The sequence below is a fragment of the Lagenorhynchus albirostris genome, chromosome 3 (genome assembly GCF_949774975.1).
Source record: "Lagenorhynchus albirostris chromosome 3, mLagAlb1.1, whole genome shotgun sequence".
In the NCBI taxonomy this organism is placed as follows: domain Eukaryota; kingdom Metazoa; phylum Chordata; class Mammalia; order Artiodactyla; family Delphinidae; genus Lagenorhynchus; species Lagenorhynchus albirostris.
This window is the reverse complement of record NC_083097.1, coordinates 111,864,334-111,882,698: the sequence shown is the minus strand read 5'-3', so window position 1 is coordinate 111,882,698 and position 18,365 is coordinate 111,864,334. Positions and strand designations below refer to the sequence as shown.

At 38.9% G+C, this 18,365-nt stretch overlaps 1 protein-coding gene across 3 annotated transcripts in view; it reads right to left on the bottom strand.

Moving 5' to 3' along the window:
• Positions 1-1,510: 1,510 nt before the first annotated feature.
• DDX46 (DEAD-box helicase 46) overlaps positions 1,511-18,365 on the bottom strand; it is a 66,889-nt gene continuing 50,034 nt past the window's right edge. The window contains exons 20-24 of one of the 3 annotated variants that reach the window (XR_009539580.1): positions 16,607-16,825; positions 16,090-16,234; positions 8,787-8,860; positions 7,414-7,622; positions 1,511-1,794 (exon numbers count right to left, since the gene is read on the bottom strand). Coding sequence is in view for 1 of the 3 variants with exons in the window: in XM_060143633.1 (XP_059999616.1) it covers positions 7,575-7,622; positions 8,787-8,860; positions 16,090-16,234; positions 16,607-16,825 (486 nt within the window). In the remaining 2 variants the exon portion in view is untranslated. Of the gene's footprint in view, positions 1,795-5,592; positions 6,150-6,187; positions 7,623-8,786; positions 8,861-16,089; positions 16,235-16,606; positions 16,826-18,365 lie in introns of those variants that run through there. The other 2 variants (XR_009539579.1, XM_060143633.1) reach the window with 2 other exon arrangements.

Below are 18,365 nucleotides of genomic sequence, written 5' to 3'. Positions count from 1 at the left end.
TTTTTTATTCTTGAAGGGAAATGTGAGAATGCACTACTGTGCTGCCATACCATGACTATTCCAGATCCATAACTTTAAACTTCCAACTGAAATGGCGTTTGTACATAAAACCACTTAAGCAGAAAACTTTTGTGAATTCCCTGGTGGTCCAGTGGTTAGGACTCCCCACTTTCACCACCAAGGGCCCAGGGTTCAATCCCTGGTCAGGGAACTAAGATCCCCGCAAGCTGCAAGGCGCGGCCAAAAAAAACCTTTCACACTAATAAGGTCAAATGATTTGCAGGCCCAATGGGGAAGTAGCCAGAGTAATAGAGGAAGTCAGACATTCCTGGGTTTGAATGTCTTTCTGCCATTCACCTCCTATGGTACCTCGGACAAGTCACTGCTTTTTCCAGAAGTTTCCATATGTGTGAAATGAAGATAATGTCTTTCTTGTAGGGCTGTGAAATAAAATGAGCTAATAGGTAAAGAAAAATGTGGATTTAAATCCTCAGTCTACCACTTACTAGCTGTGTGACTATGGACAAGTAACTAGTTAATTCAACTATTTATTGAATTCAAAGTACAAGCTATGCAGGACAGACAAGGTCCCTAACCTCAGAAAGTTTACATTCTGGTGTGGTAGGCAGAAACTCAAAATAATCAAAATACAGTGTTAAATGCAATGATCTGGTGTTTTTGGATAATTATCTCAGGTTGGTCTTCATGAGGTGCTATAGTACACAAAACACAGGTAGATAAATGGATATGCTTTTTCAAGAGCATATCCATTTATCATCACTTCATTTGCAAAAAGAGCACACTATTAATTGTCACACTATTTGACTTACCTCCAAACATTTCTTCAATAGTGTATACCTGTGAAATACGATTTGGACTCAGTTCGACATTTTTCATTCCTTCTCCAAAAACCTCAGCCTAGCCCAGAGTAGGCCAGATAATATAGACAAACCACTAGTCAATAAGACTTTTGCATGATAAGCGGTGATTGTATACATGTGAATGGAAGGCCATAAAAGGAATATTCGACTAGAGTGGGAAACTGGCTGCCCCTAAAGACCTTTCAATTAAGGCAACAAGTGTTCTTAAATGCTATTCATTTGAACCGAAAGATATCCATAGGAAAAATGAATCTCACTTTCTAGATTTTATCAGTAGCCACTGACTGTCCTTGCTAGATATACAGCTTATAGCAATACTGAAAGACACAGCAATATTAAAAGATAGCCTAAGAAAATGCACTCCCATTCACCCATTGTAATATGAGTACTAATATTTATTGAATGCTTACCATATGCCAGGCACTGTTTTTATATGCTTTAATGCTTTATATGTATTATTTCATCTTATCCTCACAAAAACAGATAAGGTATTATCTCTATTTTATGTATGAAAAAAATGAGACATTTTAAAGCATTTAATCAACTTGCCTAAGGTTGTCCAAGTATCACCCAATATGTGAATTTATTTATAATTATGTATATGAACTGTTATTCTAAACTGTAATAATACTATACATGATATATCATGTAACAACATATTATAAAATCTACTCAAAAAATTTAAAGGATGAGATTTAATGTGGACTTCTTTTTTTTTGGCTGCGTCGGGTCTTAGTTGCGGCACGCAGGCTCTTCGTTGCAGTGCTCAGGCTTCTCTCTTGTTGTGGCGTGCGGGTTTTCTCTTCTCTAGTTGCGGCGCGCAGGCTCCAGAGCGCGTAGGCTCTGTAGTTTGCGGCCCGTGGGCTTGGTAGCTGTGGTGCGCGGGCTTAGCTGCCCCACGGCATGTGGGAACCTAAAAGATGGGATTTCAAAGAAGAAATACAAATAGAGGATCCAGTATTTTCTCCCTTTTTCCAATGGCTTACTAAACATGTGCCCCACTTTGAAGACCACTGCTTTAGATAACAGGCAGTCAAAATCCAAGAACAAAACAAAGTGAAGATTATCAGTGGCTTTCAAACTTGAATATGTATCACAGAATTAGTACCATCCCAAACACACTTATAATAGCAACTCTAGACTGTAAAAAGTTACAGGGGAACTTGGGTTCTCTTTAAAGACATCCACTCCCCTGCTCTTTCCATGGAGCTTTCCAAATCTGAGACTTGGACCGTGGGCTGGCTTCGGGGATGGGGAGGACTCTTTTTCAAAAGTCTACAGTAGAGTTTTAGGAATCTCAGCTCCCAGAAGCCTCCCTCAGGCAAAGGTATGGAAAGAAAATATTACCTTCGATATTACCTTGCACTGGCTGGATACAGGCACCTGAGAGCCTCCTAAGAATTCAGGAATAAAGGCCAAGGACACTTTAACACCCAAGGCTTCTAGAACTGCTGGGAGTTGACAGGCTGCAAAAAAATCCACCTACTACCAAGTGCCAAGTTCAAATAACATGCTTTTTCTGTGGTCAAAGAGCACATTTTTCATACTGAATCCTCACATTTTCTTTATTCTATAATAGGCAAAATTGTGAAAAGGGACTAATACTCAAAACATGAAGTATCACATATTTCCATTTATTAAAGATAATTAGGATTTTCTTAAATTCTGAAACTCTATAGCTTTTACAGTAATCCTAATGATATCTGCGAGAGTAACTCTGAGTTCCAGTTTTTCCAAAGGGGTTAAAACTTTTTTTTATTTCACATTTTACCCCTCTAGAAGAACAAGGTTAACACAAATATAGAATTTTTAAAGGCTTGAGCTTTAAAATCATGCACTTCTATAAGCTTATGCCATATTTGGAAGAGAACAAGGTCAAGAAAAATAATCAAAAGTACATTCCTCACTAGTCATGTGATTTGATGGTATGCACTTACATACCAGTTTGGCCATAAAGCCCCAGAAAGGTGAGACCACTGATATTGTTGGGATATTGCAAAGAATTCATTTGCTTACACTTTTTCTTCATGTCTCTACTTGGACTCCTGCTCAAGTAAAAGTATAAGTTGATACAGAAAAAAAGGACCTTCAAATATCTGCAATTGGTAATACACCAGGGAATCTTTACTTAGTGATGGAAATGTAGCCACCTTTAGCTCCAGAGAGCTGGCCTAAAAGCACAGCATATGTTTCACTAAGCAACATGTAAGATGTTGCTATACTCCAAGTCAAATGCCTCACTCCAGTGAGAATTTATTAAGGTTTTCTGGTGGTTACAACACCTAAACTGAATAAAATGTTAAGACATCCCCTCTACCTATCCACACACATTCATCCGTTCTCTTTCTCTATATTTACATACACACTTTTTTTAAAGGTTAACTTCAGCTTTTCATGCCAGAAGCAGAAGGCATAAGAAAATGTCAATAGATTCCAATTCTTACATAAAACTATATACCACAATGTGAAGAACTGGTAGCTCCAGACTCAGTTCTAAGAGGAAGAGTATTCTCATTGACCACATTGGGCTAGCCACTCAGAATTCACACCTGCTACATGTACTTAGCATCCATCATCTAAAAAGGACCAGAATGGGGCATTTTACTAAACAAAATATAGTTTTTTACCCTGGACTTCACTTCAACTACAATTTTCCCCTCAGCCTCTATCTTTTTATTTAAAAATTTTTTAAAACATCTTTACTGGAGTATAATTGCTTTACAATGTTGTGTTAGTTTCTGCTGTATAACAAAGTGCATCAGCTGTATGTATACATATACCCCCATATCCCCTCCCTCTTGTGCCTCCCTCCCACCCTCCCTATCCTACCCCTCTAGGTGGTCACAAAGCACCGAGCTGATCTCCCTGTGCTATGCAGCTGCTTCCCACTAGCTGTCTGTTTTACATTTGGTAGTATGTATATGTCAATGCTACTCTCACTTCGTCCCAGCTTACCCTTCCCCCTCCCCATGTCCTCAAGTCCATTCTCTACATCTGCATCTTTATTCCTGTCCTGCCCCTAGGTTCATCAGAACCATTTTTTTTAAGAGTCCATATATATGTTAGCATATGTATGTTTTTCCCTTTCTGACTTACTTCCCTCTTTATGACAGAGTCGAGGTCCATCCTCCTCCCTACAAATAACTCAATTTCGTTTCTTTTTATGGTTGAGTAATAATCCATTGTATACATGTGCCACACCTTCTTTTTCTATTCATCCATCGATGGACACTTGGGTTGGTTCCATGTCCTGGCTATTGTAAATAGTGCTGCAATTAACAGTGTGGTACATGACTCTTGCTGAATTATGGTTTTCTCAGGGTATATGCCCAGTAGTGGAATTGCTGGGTCATATGGTAGTTCTATTTTTGGTTTCTTAAGGGACCTCCATACTGTTCTCCATAGTGGCTGTATTAATTTACATTCCCACCAACAGTGCAAGAGAGTTCCCTTTTCTTCACACCCTCTCCAGCATTTATTGTTTGTAGATTTTTTTAAATTTCTTTATTTTTTGGCTGCGTTGGGTTTTTGTTGCTGGGCACAGGCTTTCTCTAGTTGTGGCAAGCAGGGGCTACTCTTCATTGCGGCTCGTGGGTTTCTCATTGCGGTGGCTTCTCTTGTTGCGGAGCACGGGCTCTAGGCACGTGGGCTTCAGTAGTTGTGGCACACAGGCTCAGTAGTTGTGGCTTGCAGGCTCTAGAGAGCAGGCTCAGTAGTTGTGGCGCACAATCTTAGTTGCTCCACGGCATTTGGGATCTTCCTGGGCCAGGGCTCGAACCCATGTCCCCTGCATTGGCAGGCAGATTCTTAACCACTGCACCACCAGGGAAGTCCCTGTAGATTTTTTGATGATGGCCATTCTGACCGGTGTGAGGTGATACCTTATTGTGGTTTGATTTGCATTTCTCTAATGATTAGTGATGTTGAGTGTCCTTTCATGTGTTTGTTGGCAATCTGTATATCTTCTTTGGAGAAATGTCTATTTAGGTCTTCCGCCCATTTTTGGATTGGGTTGTTTTTTTTTGATATTGACCCCCAGCTCTTATCTTAAACAAGTGCTATGTTATCTGCCACTAAAGGACTTTAGCTGATAGTTTTATAAAGCAAAGCAAGGTATCATAGGAAAAAGAGCTCACACACAGACAAGTTATAACGTTGGAGGCTTTGCTCTCTAGCATGTGTTTCTTAAGGTGCTGATGAATTATTTAGAAGTGGGCTCCACAGCTGGCTTCGTAGGATTTATACATCCCAGGTACTCAAGAACTGGTTCTGCTCAAACAAAAACTTCTTTGCACATAGGGGATGCCTCCCGCAAAAGAAGGACTGCAGTCACAGGTATACTGTGACTACCAGTTCAATACCACGTGCATACCAACAAGGCTAGTAAGGTATGAAATATATCAGATAATAAAACTGTCTAAAAGGTGTTGAAGAGAATCTAGCCGTTATCATTTCATTCTATACTTCCATTTTCTAAGAATGAGTGTCACTGTGATAAAACACCAACTGGCACATGGACCCATTATTTCACCTACAGCCTATCTTAGGCCAAATACAAACACCATTAAAGACTAAGAGCCTTCTTCAGGAAGATATTTTTGGATAGAACTATATATTTTGTGTTGCTAGAATTTTTTAAAAAAGATACAGAGAGTATAATACCTCTCTCACATGCCTAGCAATGTAAACAAAATTAGATAAACAGCAGAAAACATTTCAGCAAAGATAATTTTAGGAAAACTCAGACTAAATGAACTTTATTTTATAAGGAATTTAGAAAACATGAGCAAATATTGATATTGCATTAAAAAAACAAATTAACTGGTACGTCATTCAAATCTTAAAAATCAAAGACTGTGACACTAAAAAAATGTAATAACAGGGACTTCCCTGGTGGCGCAGTGGTTGAGAGTCCACCTGCCGATGCAGGGGACACGGGTTCGTGCCCCGGTCCGGGAAGATCCCACATGCCGCGGAGCAGCTAGGCCCGTGGGCCGTGGCCGCTGAGCCTGTGCGTCCAGAGCCTGTGCTCCGCAACGGGAGAGGCCACAACAGCGAGAGGCCCGCGTACAACAACAAAACAAAAAAAATGTAATAACAGAGAAATGTGCTTCATTTTAACAAAGTACTATCAGTGGCTTATTACAACTAGATATACAAACATAAACGTAATAATGCTAAAATGATGTAAAACTCTGAATCTCCAAGTGACCATGGAGCAGGCTGAAGGGAGCACCAATTGCCATCAACGTGGGACTGCAACATATTCTATCAAAAGAAACAAACTATCACTAGATAACAAAAATAAGGATATAAATAAAATGGGAGGAGCCCAAGATGCCTGAAATCTTATAGTAAATGGTTTATTTGGTTCTGTTGCTGTGTTGTGTCTGTTTTCTTCCTCCAAGAAAAAAAGAGGATATGCGAGGGATCCAAGAATAGTTCCAAGTTATACCTTAGATTTTCATTAAGGATAACTTTATATTGAAGAAATCATGATTGATACTCCTTGTCACTTTAACCACCTAACATACTATTAAAATAATTTAACAGCTATAATATTCTTTGGTTTTTTCTTTTTTAAAAACTCTAAGTCAAGAATACTCAAGGGAACTTCTATATCTTTTAATTTAAGAAATACATCTATTTAATTCCTGAAAATTTTATTTTTTCAAGAAGTGACAACAATATGAAGTTCTAATACACCAGGAGTCTTGAAAAAAATTAGGTGATCCAATTATAGCAATTTAAACTAGAATATTCAGGAAATATATCTGAAGGCTCAAAAATATAATTTATGATTCTTTGTGAACTGAATTTCACTGAGAAATGCTTAAAGTCTAAGTTTAAAATGTGAGTGCCATTATACTTTTTTTTAAGAAAGAAAATTCACAACCTATTCAATAATCCTGAAGAAAAATCAGATTAGTATGGTGTTTGTATGTACAGATGCATAAACGAACACTTTCAGGGGAAAAAAACAATCATATTAATATTTATAGGCTACAAATCACTTTCTTTTAAGGAAGATTAGAAAAGAGTTAGTAGCTAGGCACAGAGCCAGAGGTTGTTAGGGGAACCTAAAAGTAGTAAATACTAAAACTCTTAGCAGTGTAAAGGAATGCAAAAAATTCTTATACTACAAATTTTTAATTTTACAAAACCAAAAACCAGTCCAACTATGGCTCATACATGATAATAAAAATTGAAACAAAAACTGTGAATGCATTTTGTAAAAATTCTATTATAATATTCTTAAATATAGTTCATATTGTTCCACTGAGTCAAGTAAGATTTAAGCTCAAGGTGGTCACAAAATTAGAGAATTTTTCCTTTTCTGAGGAGATTATCACAATTTCATTGCAAGAAGATAAGGTGAATAGCCCCTTAGCGACTTATATACTTTATTTCCTTCAATGGAAAGTCCAAATATTTTAGTTTTCTTACTCTTCTGGAATATTATCCAGATTTACATTAAAGGGCACTTTAATGAAAACCTTAAATATAGTTTGATAATTCTGGGGATACTTACTGAAAGAAAATTCATTAGCAAATACTGGTTTCTTGTATTTAAAAAAAAAATCAGCAAGAAAGAATTTTAAAAATCTTAACTTAAAATACACTGTAAACTGCAGACAACAATTGCCACATGTATCACAGACCAGCACAGGTAAAAAGTTTTTTCCAGATGTTTTATAAGACTTTGTATCTTCCTTTATTTGTTGGTTGGTAAGAATTTTGCTGCAAGAGAAAATAAAAGGCATATGATCAGTAAAAGGGAGAAAAAAAAAAGAAATATGTTAAGTAATTTCCTTTACAAACATAAAACTATCAGATATTTAAAATAAAAAATATTAATACTGAGGAAGAAAGAACTATTCAACAATCATCTCCCTGTGTTCACTCGACCGTTCCTTAACAACGGTTCTGAACCAGCTTAATGGTGGTGGCATTCTTTTTCTATCACTCCTTGGTGAAAGTCACTTGATTTAAACGTTGTTTTTATTCTTCCCTCTTGTTTTGTGTACCTTCTATTCTTTAAATTTTTTATCCACCCAAAAGAATGTTCTGTAAGGGAAATTTTAGAAAAGCCCTCAAAAACACATTCTTAGAGAAAGGATAATGTTTCCTTTCAAAGGGTCCTCATCCCACTGTACACATTGTAGGGAGAGTTTACAGGGATATGTCTGCTTCCTTTGGAAAGGTGGTCTATAAAAGGCCGCTTTATCCAAAATCAAATTAAGTCCTCATCAAAGTTTAAAAACACTCAAAACACCTAAGTTTAAAAACACTGGCAAAAATGTAGAGAAACTGGAATTTTCATACACTGCTGAAGGTAATATAAACTGGTGTAACTACTCTGCTAAACTACACATACCCTATAACTAGCAATTCTAGTCCAAGGTATATACTCAAGAAAACAATATATTAACGTGAATGTTCATAGAAGCATTATTCATAAAAACCAAAAACTAAAATGACCTCAAAGTCTAAAACATAAATTAACTGTGGTATATTCACATGCTTAAATACTGTACTATTTAATACTACTGATTTCCTCAAAGTAATGTTGAGTGAAAGAAATCAGATATAAAAGAGTACACAGCATTTGATTCCACTTATATGGAGTTCAAAATTAGGCGAAACTAATCTGCAATGTTGAAAGTCAGAATAATGTTACGTTTGGGGGCAATGAATAGTGACAAGGAGGGGCATGAGCAGGGCTTCTGGGATACTGGTGATGTTCTATATTTCTTCAACTGGGTAGTGATCGCATCAGTGTGCTTATTTTGTGAAAATTCATCAAACTATATGTATATCATTTGTCTACTTCTCTTATTTATATTATAGTTCAATAAAACATTTACTAAAACAAATAAATAAGTCCTTGAGGTTTTCACTCACCAGCCGGATCAGTTCTTCTTTTATAAGCCTGGTGATTTCTGCCTTTGCTTTCTGCACAGCCAGTTCATTGGCACCTGGTGAGTGAGTGGAGAACATTATTTGTATTACTAGATTTATGCTGGATGTTTATCCACTGCATAGAGATCAGTACGTGACTTTCAGCAACATTGTACTACTTGCCAAGATAGTCTTTCAATACCTGGTGGAACATCATCTACATTGTATCATGGCTGCTTATTATTACGATTACTTTTAGAGTTTCAAATGTAGCCAGTGACGTTAGTGTTAAGAGTGTTAAGGTTAGTGAGGTACTAGTGTTACAAGTTCTTGGTATGTTGGTATGCAAAGAAAAGATAATTCGCAATTTGTCCAGAAGAGAAGAAGAAAAAGTAAAAGGAAAATATAACTTCCTAGGTTCATTTATTTAGCAAATATTTATTGGATGTTTATTATGCTCTTTAAAGTCAGCAAATGTTTTGGAAAAGTGTCACCTGAGCAAAGTCTTAAAGATGAATGGAGGACTAGCCAAGTTGGAGGAGGAGAGATGACATGAAAAGTATTTTACAAAGGGAATCATGTGTGTAATGGTACAGATTAAGAAAGTCATGCTTGGGGCTTCCCTGGTGGCGCAGTGGTTGAGAGTCCGCCTGCCGATGCAGGGGACACGGGTTTGTGCCCTGGTCTGGGAAGATCCCACATGCCGCGGAGCGGCTGGGCCCGTGAGCCATGGCCGCTGGGCCTGCGCGTCTGGAGCCTGTGCTCCACAACGGGAGTGGCCACAGCAGTGAGAGGCCCGCATACCGCACAACAAACAAACAAACAAACAAAAAAAAAAGAAAGTCATGCTTAACTACTGAAAAGTAAGAGAAGTACATCATGGTTGAAAAATTTTAAAAGTGTGTGAAAGAACACAGCAAGATAGCCAAGTAGATGAGGGAGGCTGAAGACATTTGTATAGTTATAAATTCAAGAAACATTAAGCACCCACCATGTATGCTATACTATAAGAGATTCATTATACAAAGTACTCATTCATCTCTTTATGATCTTTTGGGCTACTAGAAAAACAAACTTGTAAAGATATTACAGCAAGATGAGTAGGTACTAAGTAGTCTACCAGAGCAACTTTTATTATTATTAATTTTTTTCCAAAATATGTTTAATGATGCGTCTTTTTTTTTTTTTTGGCGGTACGCGGGCCTCTCACTGCTGTGGCCTCTCCCGTTGCGGAGCACAGGCTCCGGACGCGCAGGCTCAGCGGCCATGGCTCACGGGCCCAGCCGCTCCGCGGCATGTGGGATCTTCCCGGACCGGGGCACGAACCCGCGCCTCCCGCATCGGCAGGCGGACTCCCAACCGCTGCGCCACCAAGGAAGCCCTATTATTTTAATAAAATTTTATTTATTTATTTTTCGCTGCATTGGGTCTTCATTGCTTGTGCACAGGCTTTCTCTAGTTGTGGCAAGCGGGGGCTACTTACTCTTCGTTGCAGTGTGCAGGCTTCTCATTGTGGTGGCTTCTCTTGTTGCAGAGCACAGGCTCTAGGTGCGCGGGCTTCAGTAGTTGTGGCACACGGGCTCAGGAGTTGTGGCTCGCGGGCTCTAGAGCGCAGGCTCGGTAGTTGTGGCACATGGGCTTAGTTGCTCCACAGCATGTGGGATCATCCCAGACCAGGTCTCAAACCCATGTCCCCTGCACTGGCAGGCAGATTCTTAACCACTGCGCCACCAGGGAAGTCCCCAGAGCAACTTTTAAATATCACTTCTTCCAAGAATCTTTCCTAACTTTTCCAGGTGGGGTTAAGTGTTTTTTCCCTCAGGGCTCTCACAGGATTATGTTCATACCATCATGAAAGCACATTTTTTTTTTTTTGGCCACGTGTGCGGCATGCGGAATCTTAGTTCCCTGAGAAGGAATTGAACCCCTGCCCCCAGCAGCGGAAGTGTGGAGTCTTAACCACTGGACCACCAGGGAAGTCCCTGAAAGCACTTTTTTTGCGGTACGCGGGCCTCTCACTGTTGTGGCCTCTCCCATTGCGGAGCACAGGCTCCGGACGCGCAGGCTCAGCGGCCATGGCTCACGGGCCCAGCCGCTCTGTGGCATGTGGGATCTTCCCGGACCGGGGCACGAACCCATGTCCCCTGCATCGGCAGGCGGACTCTCAACCACCGCGCCACCAGGGAAGCCCCTGAAAGCACATTTTTAAGGTAGAATGGACAAGATGTTTTTGCTGACTAGATGTGAACAGTGAAGAAGAGGAACAAAGATGCTAAGAGTTGAGCAGCAAGTAAAGAAAATAACAGGTAATAAAGGAGATACTGAATCCAAGAGGAAGAACAGGTGCTACTATTAGCAGTGATAGTGGATGAAATTCGATTCTGAGATCGTTGTGGCTGAGGTGCTCAGGGGACACCAAGTTGGAAATTTCAGTAAGGCCAATGGAAATAAGGAGCAGAAGTAGAGGAGAGACGGAGATTAGAGAGCCATCAAGGCTATGTGTGGAGGGATTTGAAGCCAGGGGACAATGCCAGGAAGTAGGTACGTCTAGAGAGGTAACACGGTGCACACCTATAAAAGGAATAGAGCTGGACCAAAGAAGCAGACTAGAGATTAAGGACTAGGAGTGAAATGTCAAAGAATAAAAGAAGAACTGGGGTTGTAGAGAACTATGTTTTTATCATTTAAGAAAATATTTTTCTTTTTTTTTGGTTGCCCCGCATGGCACGTGGAACTTCCCCAACCAGAGATCGAAGCCATGTCCCCTGCAGTAGAAGCTCGAAGTCTTAACCACTGAACCGCCGGGGAAGTCCTGTTCTTATCATTTTATATAAGAAAATCAAATGAGGAAAACAATTCACAAGAAATGGGAAAATTTCCCCTTATTAGATATGCTTTTTCAAACCCATAGAGAGGAGAGGAGAGGAAAGGAGGAAGGGAGGAGTGGGAGGGAGAAGAGGAAGAAAAGAAATGGGAGGGGGGAGGGGAGGAGGAGGAAGTGGAGAAAGAAGAGGAGGAGAAGGAGGAGGAAGAAAAAGAAACAGTTTAACAACAGGAAGGAAAGGGCCATGAGTATGGCTGTGAAGTCAGAGCAACATATCTAAGCCCTACACCTCGACCAGCCACTGACCACAAACATTTTAAAGCTGTGGGTGCTGGAAGGGAAGAAAGGTAGATGAACGTGGAGCCGAGGGTATAATCAAGAGCCAAGCCAGAATGAAAATTATTTAAAAAATGAAATTCAGGAGGAAAATATGCTACTTGGCATGAGTTGATGTGTAGCCTGTTGACATTCTCTGCTGTTTTAAAAAGAAGGAAAATGATACTCCCACCCAGCTCCAAGTGAAGAGCAATTTTCCTGCGTTAGTTAGAGCCTGACCATTTGGACCAGTTTAAATTTTTGACTGACACAGCTTCTTTAGGTAATAGGTTACATATGTTTATAAGCTGTCATGAAAAAGTGGCATTTCCTTTCATTGGTCCCAAAACAACTCTGGCTGCTTTTAAGGGATTCTCCACTAGTAAAAACAGAGGGTCACAAAACAGGCTATAAATTATACAGGCTGGCTAGGCACGTACGTCCTTCCTGTTCTCCTTCCCACTGCCGGGAGCTGCTGAGCCACACAGAGCCTCTAAGGAGCCAGGCAGTGGGGTCCCTCCAATTACAGAACTAGAAACAGATGACACTAGGCTCCTTCCAACACCTGTTTTCATCCTATTAGTGTTCAGTTGATTTGGTTGGAGTTTCAAAAACTAAAAGATCCTTTAAATCTAATCATCTATGAAAATTCTCAAAGCTTTAGGTCATTTTAATTACCAATCTCCAGCTCTTATTTAGCATATTTATGTTGCCAGAATTCTCAAGATTCATTTCTGACAAGGTTATCTTTTTACTGGGGGAGAGAAACCTTGCTTAGATTATAAAAATTAGATGTTACTTCCTAAGTACAAGTTGACAATGGAAAGAAGCACCCAGAACCATTTTAGGTGGATGGAAAAGTCAGCAGAAGCTGTGGGCTTCTCATTTCACTTCACTTGGTAGTACAGGAGATATGTTGTGATAAAGTTATATACAAATTAAACCTGGCATACATTAATTATACTACACTAAATAAGTATAATTACCTTTAAATTAATAAATTATATATGGGATCCTTTTTCAAAGCAAACAATCATCTCTGATTTACCTCTTTAAAAGGCAGTCATTTAAAATACTGGTTTTGAAATCTTAGAGATATTCAGAATAAACTACAGTTATGTTATTGCAAAAAAAAAAATACAATACTGGTTTTGCTTAAATGACACCTATGACATTCAAGCTGAATATACAAGGATGACTCCATGTTTACAAAAGGTTTTATCATCAGATTCTACTGAATGACATCCTGTATGGCCTAATGAACACAGTAGGAAGAGAGAGCTGTCCAGTTCCAAGTGCAGAAAGATTTCAGTGTAATTTTCTCTCCTTGAACGCTGAGGTGCCAGCAACCCGCATTTTGCCTCACAATAAGGAACGGTGTCACATGATTCAGAAACACACTGAGTCATTGGCAGAGTGAAAGTCTTTCAGGATACATAAAAGGGTGCCATTTAAAAACCTGACTTGAAATAGATATGATCCAGTTTCTCAAAGTCACAATCACAAACAAAAAAATACAACTTGCCTAGCTCTGGACCCACATTCTTTGCATACCATTTAACATATGTATGAATCTCACTGTACTGTAAAGGTAGAATTTCAATAATATGGAAAACATAAAGGCTATATCTGAGTTTTACCTTTGCCACAATTCTTCATTTTAAAAAGTCCGAAAGTGAGAGTGACATCAGTGAAAATGGCACAGGAGGGAACTTCAAAAGCCTGTCCCTCCACAAAAGCAGTGAATAAACTTGCAAAAACTATTAAAATCAATTTTATCAGAACTCAGAAACTAATAAAAACCTTACATCAACCAGGCAAACCCTTATTAAAGGAGAAAAAAACAAAACCCCAGCTCAATCCTGGTAACAAAACTTTTCTGTTTTTTAACTTACTCTGATCCTATCAAGCATTTTGACCAGGAAACAACTTCTACTTAGGGTAAATGGGATGCACACTGCACGTGCATTTCTCTTCTTGTAGTCTTTATGTTAAGAAGTCACACAAAAACAATTTGAGGTCACCAGTTAAAAGTAAAGTAAATAGGCACAGTACTAATTTATTTTCACATCTGTGAAATTCTTTGTTTTGGCCAGGAAAGAATCAAACCCTAAAAATAAGTCCTCGGGCTTCCCTGGTGGCGCAGTGGTTGAGAGTCCACCTGTCAATGCAGGGGACACAGGTTTGTGCCCTGGTCCGGGAAGATCCCACATGCCGTGGAGCGGCTGGGCCCGTGAGCCATGGCCGCTGAGCCTGCGCGTCTGGAGCCTGTGCTCCACAACGGGAGAGGCCACAACAGTGAGAGGCCCGCATACAGCAAAAAAAAAAAAAAAAAAAAAAAAGTCCTCATATATATTTAAATCATTTTTAGTTTATATTTATTTCAGTAAGGAACTTACATACAGTTATAAAGTCCTCACAAAAACCAAAGGAATGCCAAAATATAACAAGAAAATACTAACTAGTGATAAACCTTATTTACAATATACTTTCAGTTTATACTTCCATTGATCTTTCCAGCAACAAACTTTAGAGCTGAGCTAGCCAATTCAGTAGCCATCAGCTATGTGGCTATTTAGATTTAAGTTAATAAAAATTAAATTAAATTTAAAATTTCTTGGTCACACTGGCCGTTATTTCAAGTGCTCCACAGCCATCAGAGTTTTTATTGGATGATGCGGCTTTAGAGAGATCACATGGATATGCCTGTCAAATAATATTTTGTGTGCAGAAGAGAAGTGGCTCTAGAGCATGATCAGATGTATTATTCAGAAAATTTATCAAGTGCCTACCATGTGTCAGACACTGGGAATACAGCAGATGATAAAGTCACTGCATTCACAGAGCTCTAGTAGGGGAGACAGAAACAAGTAAAAATATACTATAATTTCTATGTAATGAGTACTGTGAAGAAAAACAAAGCAAGTAAAGAGCTACAGAGTGGTGAAATGAGATCAAGTAAGGCTTCCTTGTTAGAAGTGATGTGTATAACTCAAAGGACTAGACTGCTGTTTAAGATTATACAAGGTGTGGGAGAGCTCCTTTGCAGCCAGTTAAGCCATTTAAGCAGTAGATATGCAGACTCTGGATTTACATGACACATGGAGTAAAACCTCTTCACAGCTGCAACACCAGTGTTCAAAAAATATTTAGTTCATTAAGTAGATGAAATGGATCTGTGGCTGGTCTATGCTTAAAAATCTATTATAAAAATGTTCAAATTAAATATAAATGAAGGGAGACAAGTTATCTACCATGCAGTACATAACGAAGTAGGGAAAAAATCAAACTGGAAACTGTCTTTTGAATTCATTCATGAATGTATAAAATAAGGTTAAAAAACACACCTGATCACTCTTAGATAACGCATTACTTATACCCTTTAAGGGACTTCCCTGGTGGCGCAGTGGTTAAGAATCTGCCTGCCAATGCAGGGGACATGGGTTCGAGCCCTGGTCCGGGAAGATTCCACATGTTGCGGAGCAACTAAGCCTGTGCGCCATAACTACTGAGCCTGTGCTCTACGACCCGCGTGCTGCAACTACTGAAGCCCATCCGCCTAGAGCCCATGCTCCACAATCAGAGACGCCACCGCAATGAGAAGCCTGCACACCGCAACAAAGAGTAGCCCCCGTTGGCCACAACTAGAGAAAGCCCGCGCACAGCAATGAAGACCCAACTCAGCCAAAAATAAAGAAATAAATATACCCTGTGAGTTATGGTATTAATTGTCCTATCCTATTTTTTAAAAAGGTATGTATGAACTTTTAGGCATAAAATCACAGGCAATATTTGCTTGGATAAACAAGCATTAAGTGGACTATTATATATAGTTGATTTACTTTCTAACCTAAACTTTGGCCTGAACGTTCTACTTACTGGAAGAATAAACAGACCAGTCCTGAAAATACATGTTTTCTTATAGAGTGATTTTCAATTTGACCAAATTGTCAAAACTGAAAGAGTCCCAAACACAGATCATTTACCTCTATATATGTACTAAACTTCTAAATAAAGACCACAATGATAGATGAAACTATTTTTTTTCTTATAGGTGTTCCTCATTTTCAGTCCTCTCTAGAACTGACCTCATATTCTTTCTGTGTCTATTACATCTATATCAACTGTGATCTAACTCAAGATTGAAACAGAACAAACAGTACATACTTTCAATTGCCAAGTAAATTTTCCGCTCTCCTTCCTTGGGTTCTTTGCCAGGTGGGAAGTATGTTCCTCTGATTGTAATTGCAGCTTCAGAATATTCACTGATTCTCTGCAGAGCTTCCTTAGAGGTAACTTTCCACCTAGCAGTCTATGAAATAAAGAGTGGGGGGACAATTATACTCCAATAAAGAGGTTAAAAAAATAAAATAAAAAAGAGTGGGGGGAAAAATCACTTTACAACAGAATAAAGAAACCTGATGTACTGACAAAGAATAGGTTAACTAAATCATATTATGGTCAATATTAAGATTATAATTAATACCTGCATCATAAATTCATTTAGATTCTAATGTAACTAGAACATAATCATAAATATGGAATTTCTAGTGTTGTCTCCCCATCTAGATAAAAAGTAAAGCAGCCATTTAAATGTTCATGGGTTTTAAACAAGGCATTTTCGCTCCTAAAAAAGGAGTTTCTACTCTACAATTAAAAAAAAAAATTTAAATCTGTTACTTGCCTGTGGGAAGTCATTGATCTCTAATTCTTCTTCATATCTCTTAAAAGATTCATTCTGTCCACCATCCTGTCTCTCCTCTTCTTGTTTCTCCAAAGGCACATAATTAAGCTTGGCATTGATCTTTTCAGCAAGTTGCTCTGCAATGGTTTTTGCAGAGACAGTGGGAGCCAGGATGGTGCCACCTCTAAGAATTGCATTGGTGGCCTGCTGCATCACATCCTGCAGTTAAAGAAGACCTACAGTCAAATCTCAAATGAGGGCAGAGACAAGACCAAAGATCCCACCACAAAGTATTCTCTGGAAAGCCACTAACTAAAAGCATCTTTCTAATGTAAAGTGCTACCCGTAAGTGCAATTTAACAGCATATATTTATAACAGACAGTTTAATATATCTCCCTTACTTGATGAGAAAACAATAATATTCAATTCTACATTAAAAATTCTACTGAATCATACATAATTAGGTAACTCTTGATATCAAATATCGTATATTTCTAAAATCATTTACATACTTTGTGGCTACTAGGAGTTTTCCTCTGAATCAGAATCTTTGCCCACTACCACCACTGAGCTCTTCCTTCCCCCATGGACCAACCCAACATTCTATAAATTACAGTAAATGACTTTACTCAACACATTTTTTTAAATTTGAACTTAATTTTACTATGTGCCTAATGCAGAGATAATTCTTCTGTGGGTAATACACGACTCACACCACAAGCTCTTCTAACAACAGCAGAAAGTTAGAGCCATTTGCTTTCACAATAAAGAGTTATTAGTAGCAATAATCTAAGAGAATATTAGGTGAGGTGCTGTGTCCCTGTTGTCAGAAGAGGCACAGGCTTGAGTACAGTAAACACTTTATAGTAATTCACTGGCTAAATAAAACAGATGCAGAGACCAAGGCTCTGAGCCTTGATTGTGGCTGCCTCACTGGGTCAGCCCACTGGCCTCTAGCTTGGTCATCCCACTGGCCTCTAGCTTGGTCATCCCACTTGGACACTAGAGACCTGAACCTATACAGGCTACTGGACACAGGGCCCTGCAGGTCCCCAAACTCTCAAAATCTTAAAAATACTGTCAAAATTAACAAATTGTTCTTTAGGAATGCTATGAAAATTTAACCTTAGTTAAAAATTAAGTTAACCAAAATGCTGGAGAGGGTGTGAAGAAAAGGGAACCCTCCTACACCATTGGTGGGAATGTAAACTGGTGCAGCAACTATGGAGAACAGTATGGAGGTTCATCAAAAAACTAAAAGTAGAGTTGCCATATGATCCAGCAATCCCACTCCTGGGCATATATCTGGACAAAACTATAATTCAAAAAGATACATGCACCCTTATGTTCATAGCAGCGCTATTTACAATAGCCAAGACATGGAAACAACCTAAATGTCCATGAATGGATAAAGAAGATGTGGTATGTGTATACAAACACACACACACACACACACACACACACACACACGTACATATATACATACACACAATGGAATACTACTCAGCCATAAAAAAGAATGAAATAATGCCATTTGCAGCAACATGATGAACCTAGAGATTATCATACTAAGCAAAGTAAGTCAGGAAGAGAAAGACAAATACCATATGATATTACTTATATGTGGAATCTAAAATATGACACAAATGAACCTATCTACAAAACAGAAACAGACTCAGACATAGAGAACAGACTTGTTTGTGGTTGCCAAGGGGGACGGGGCTGGGGGAGGGATGGATTGGGAGTTTGGGATTAGCA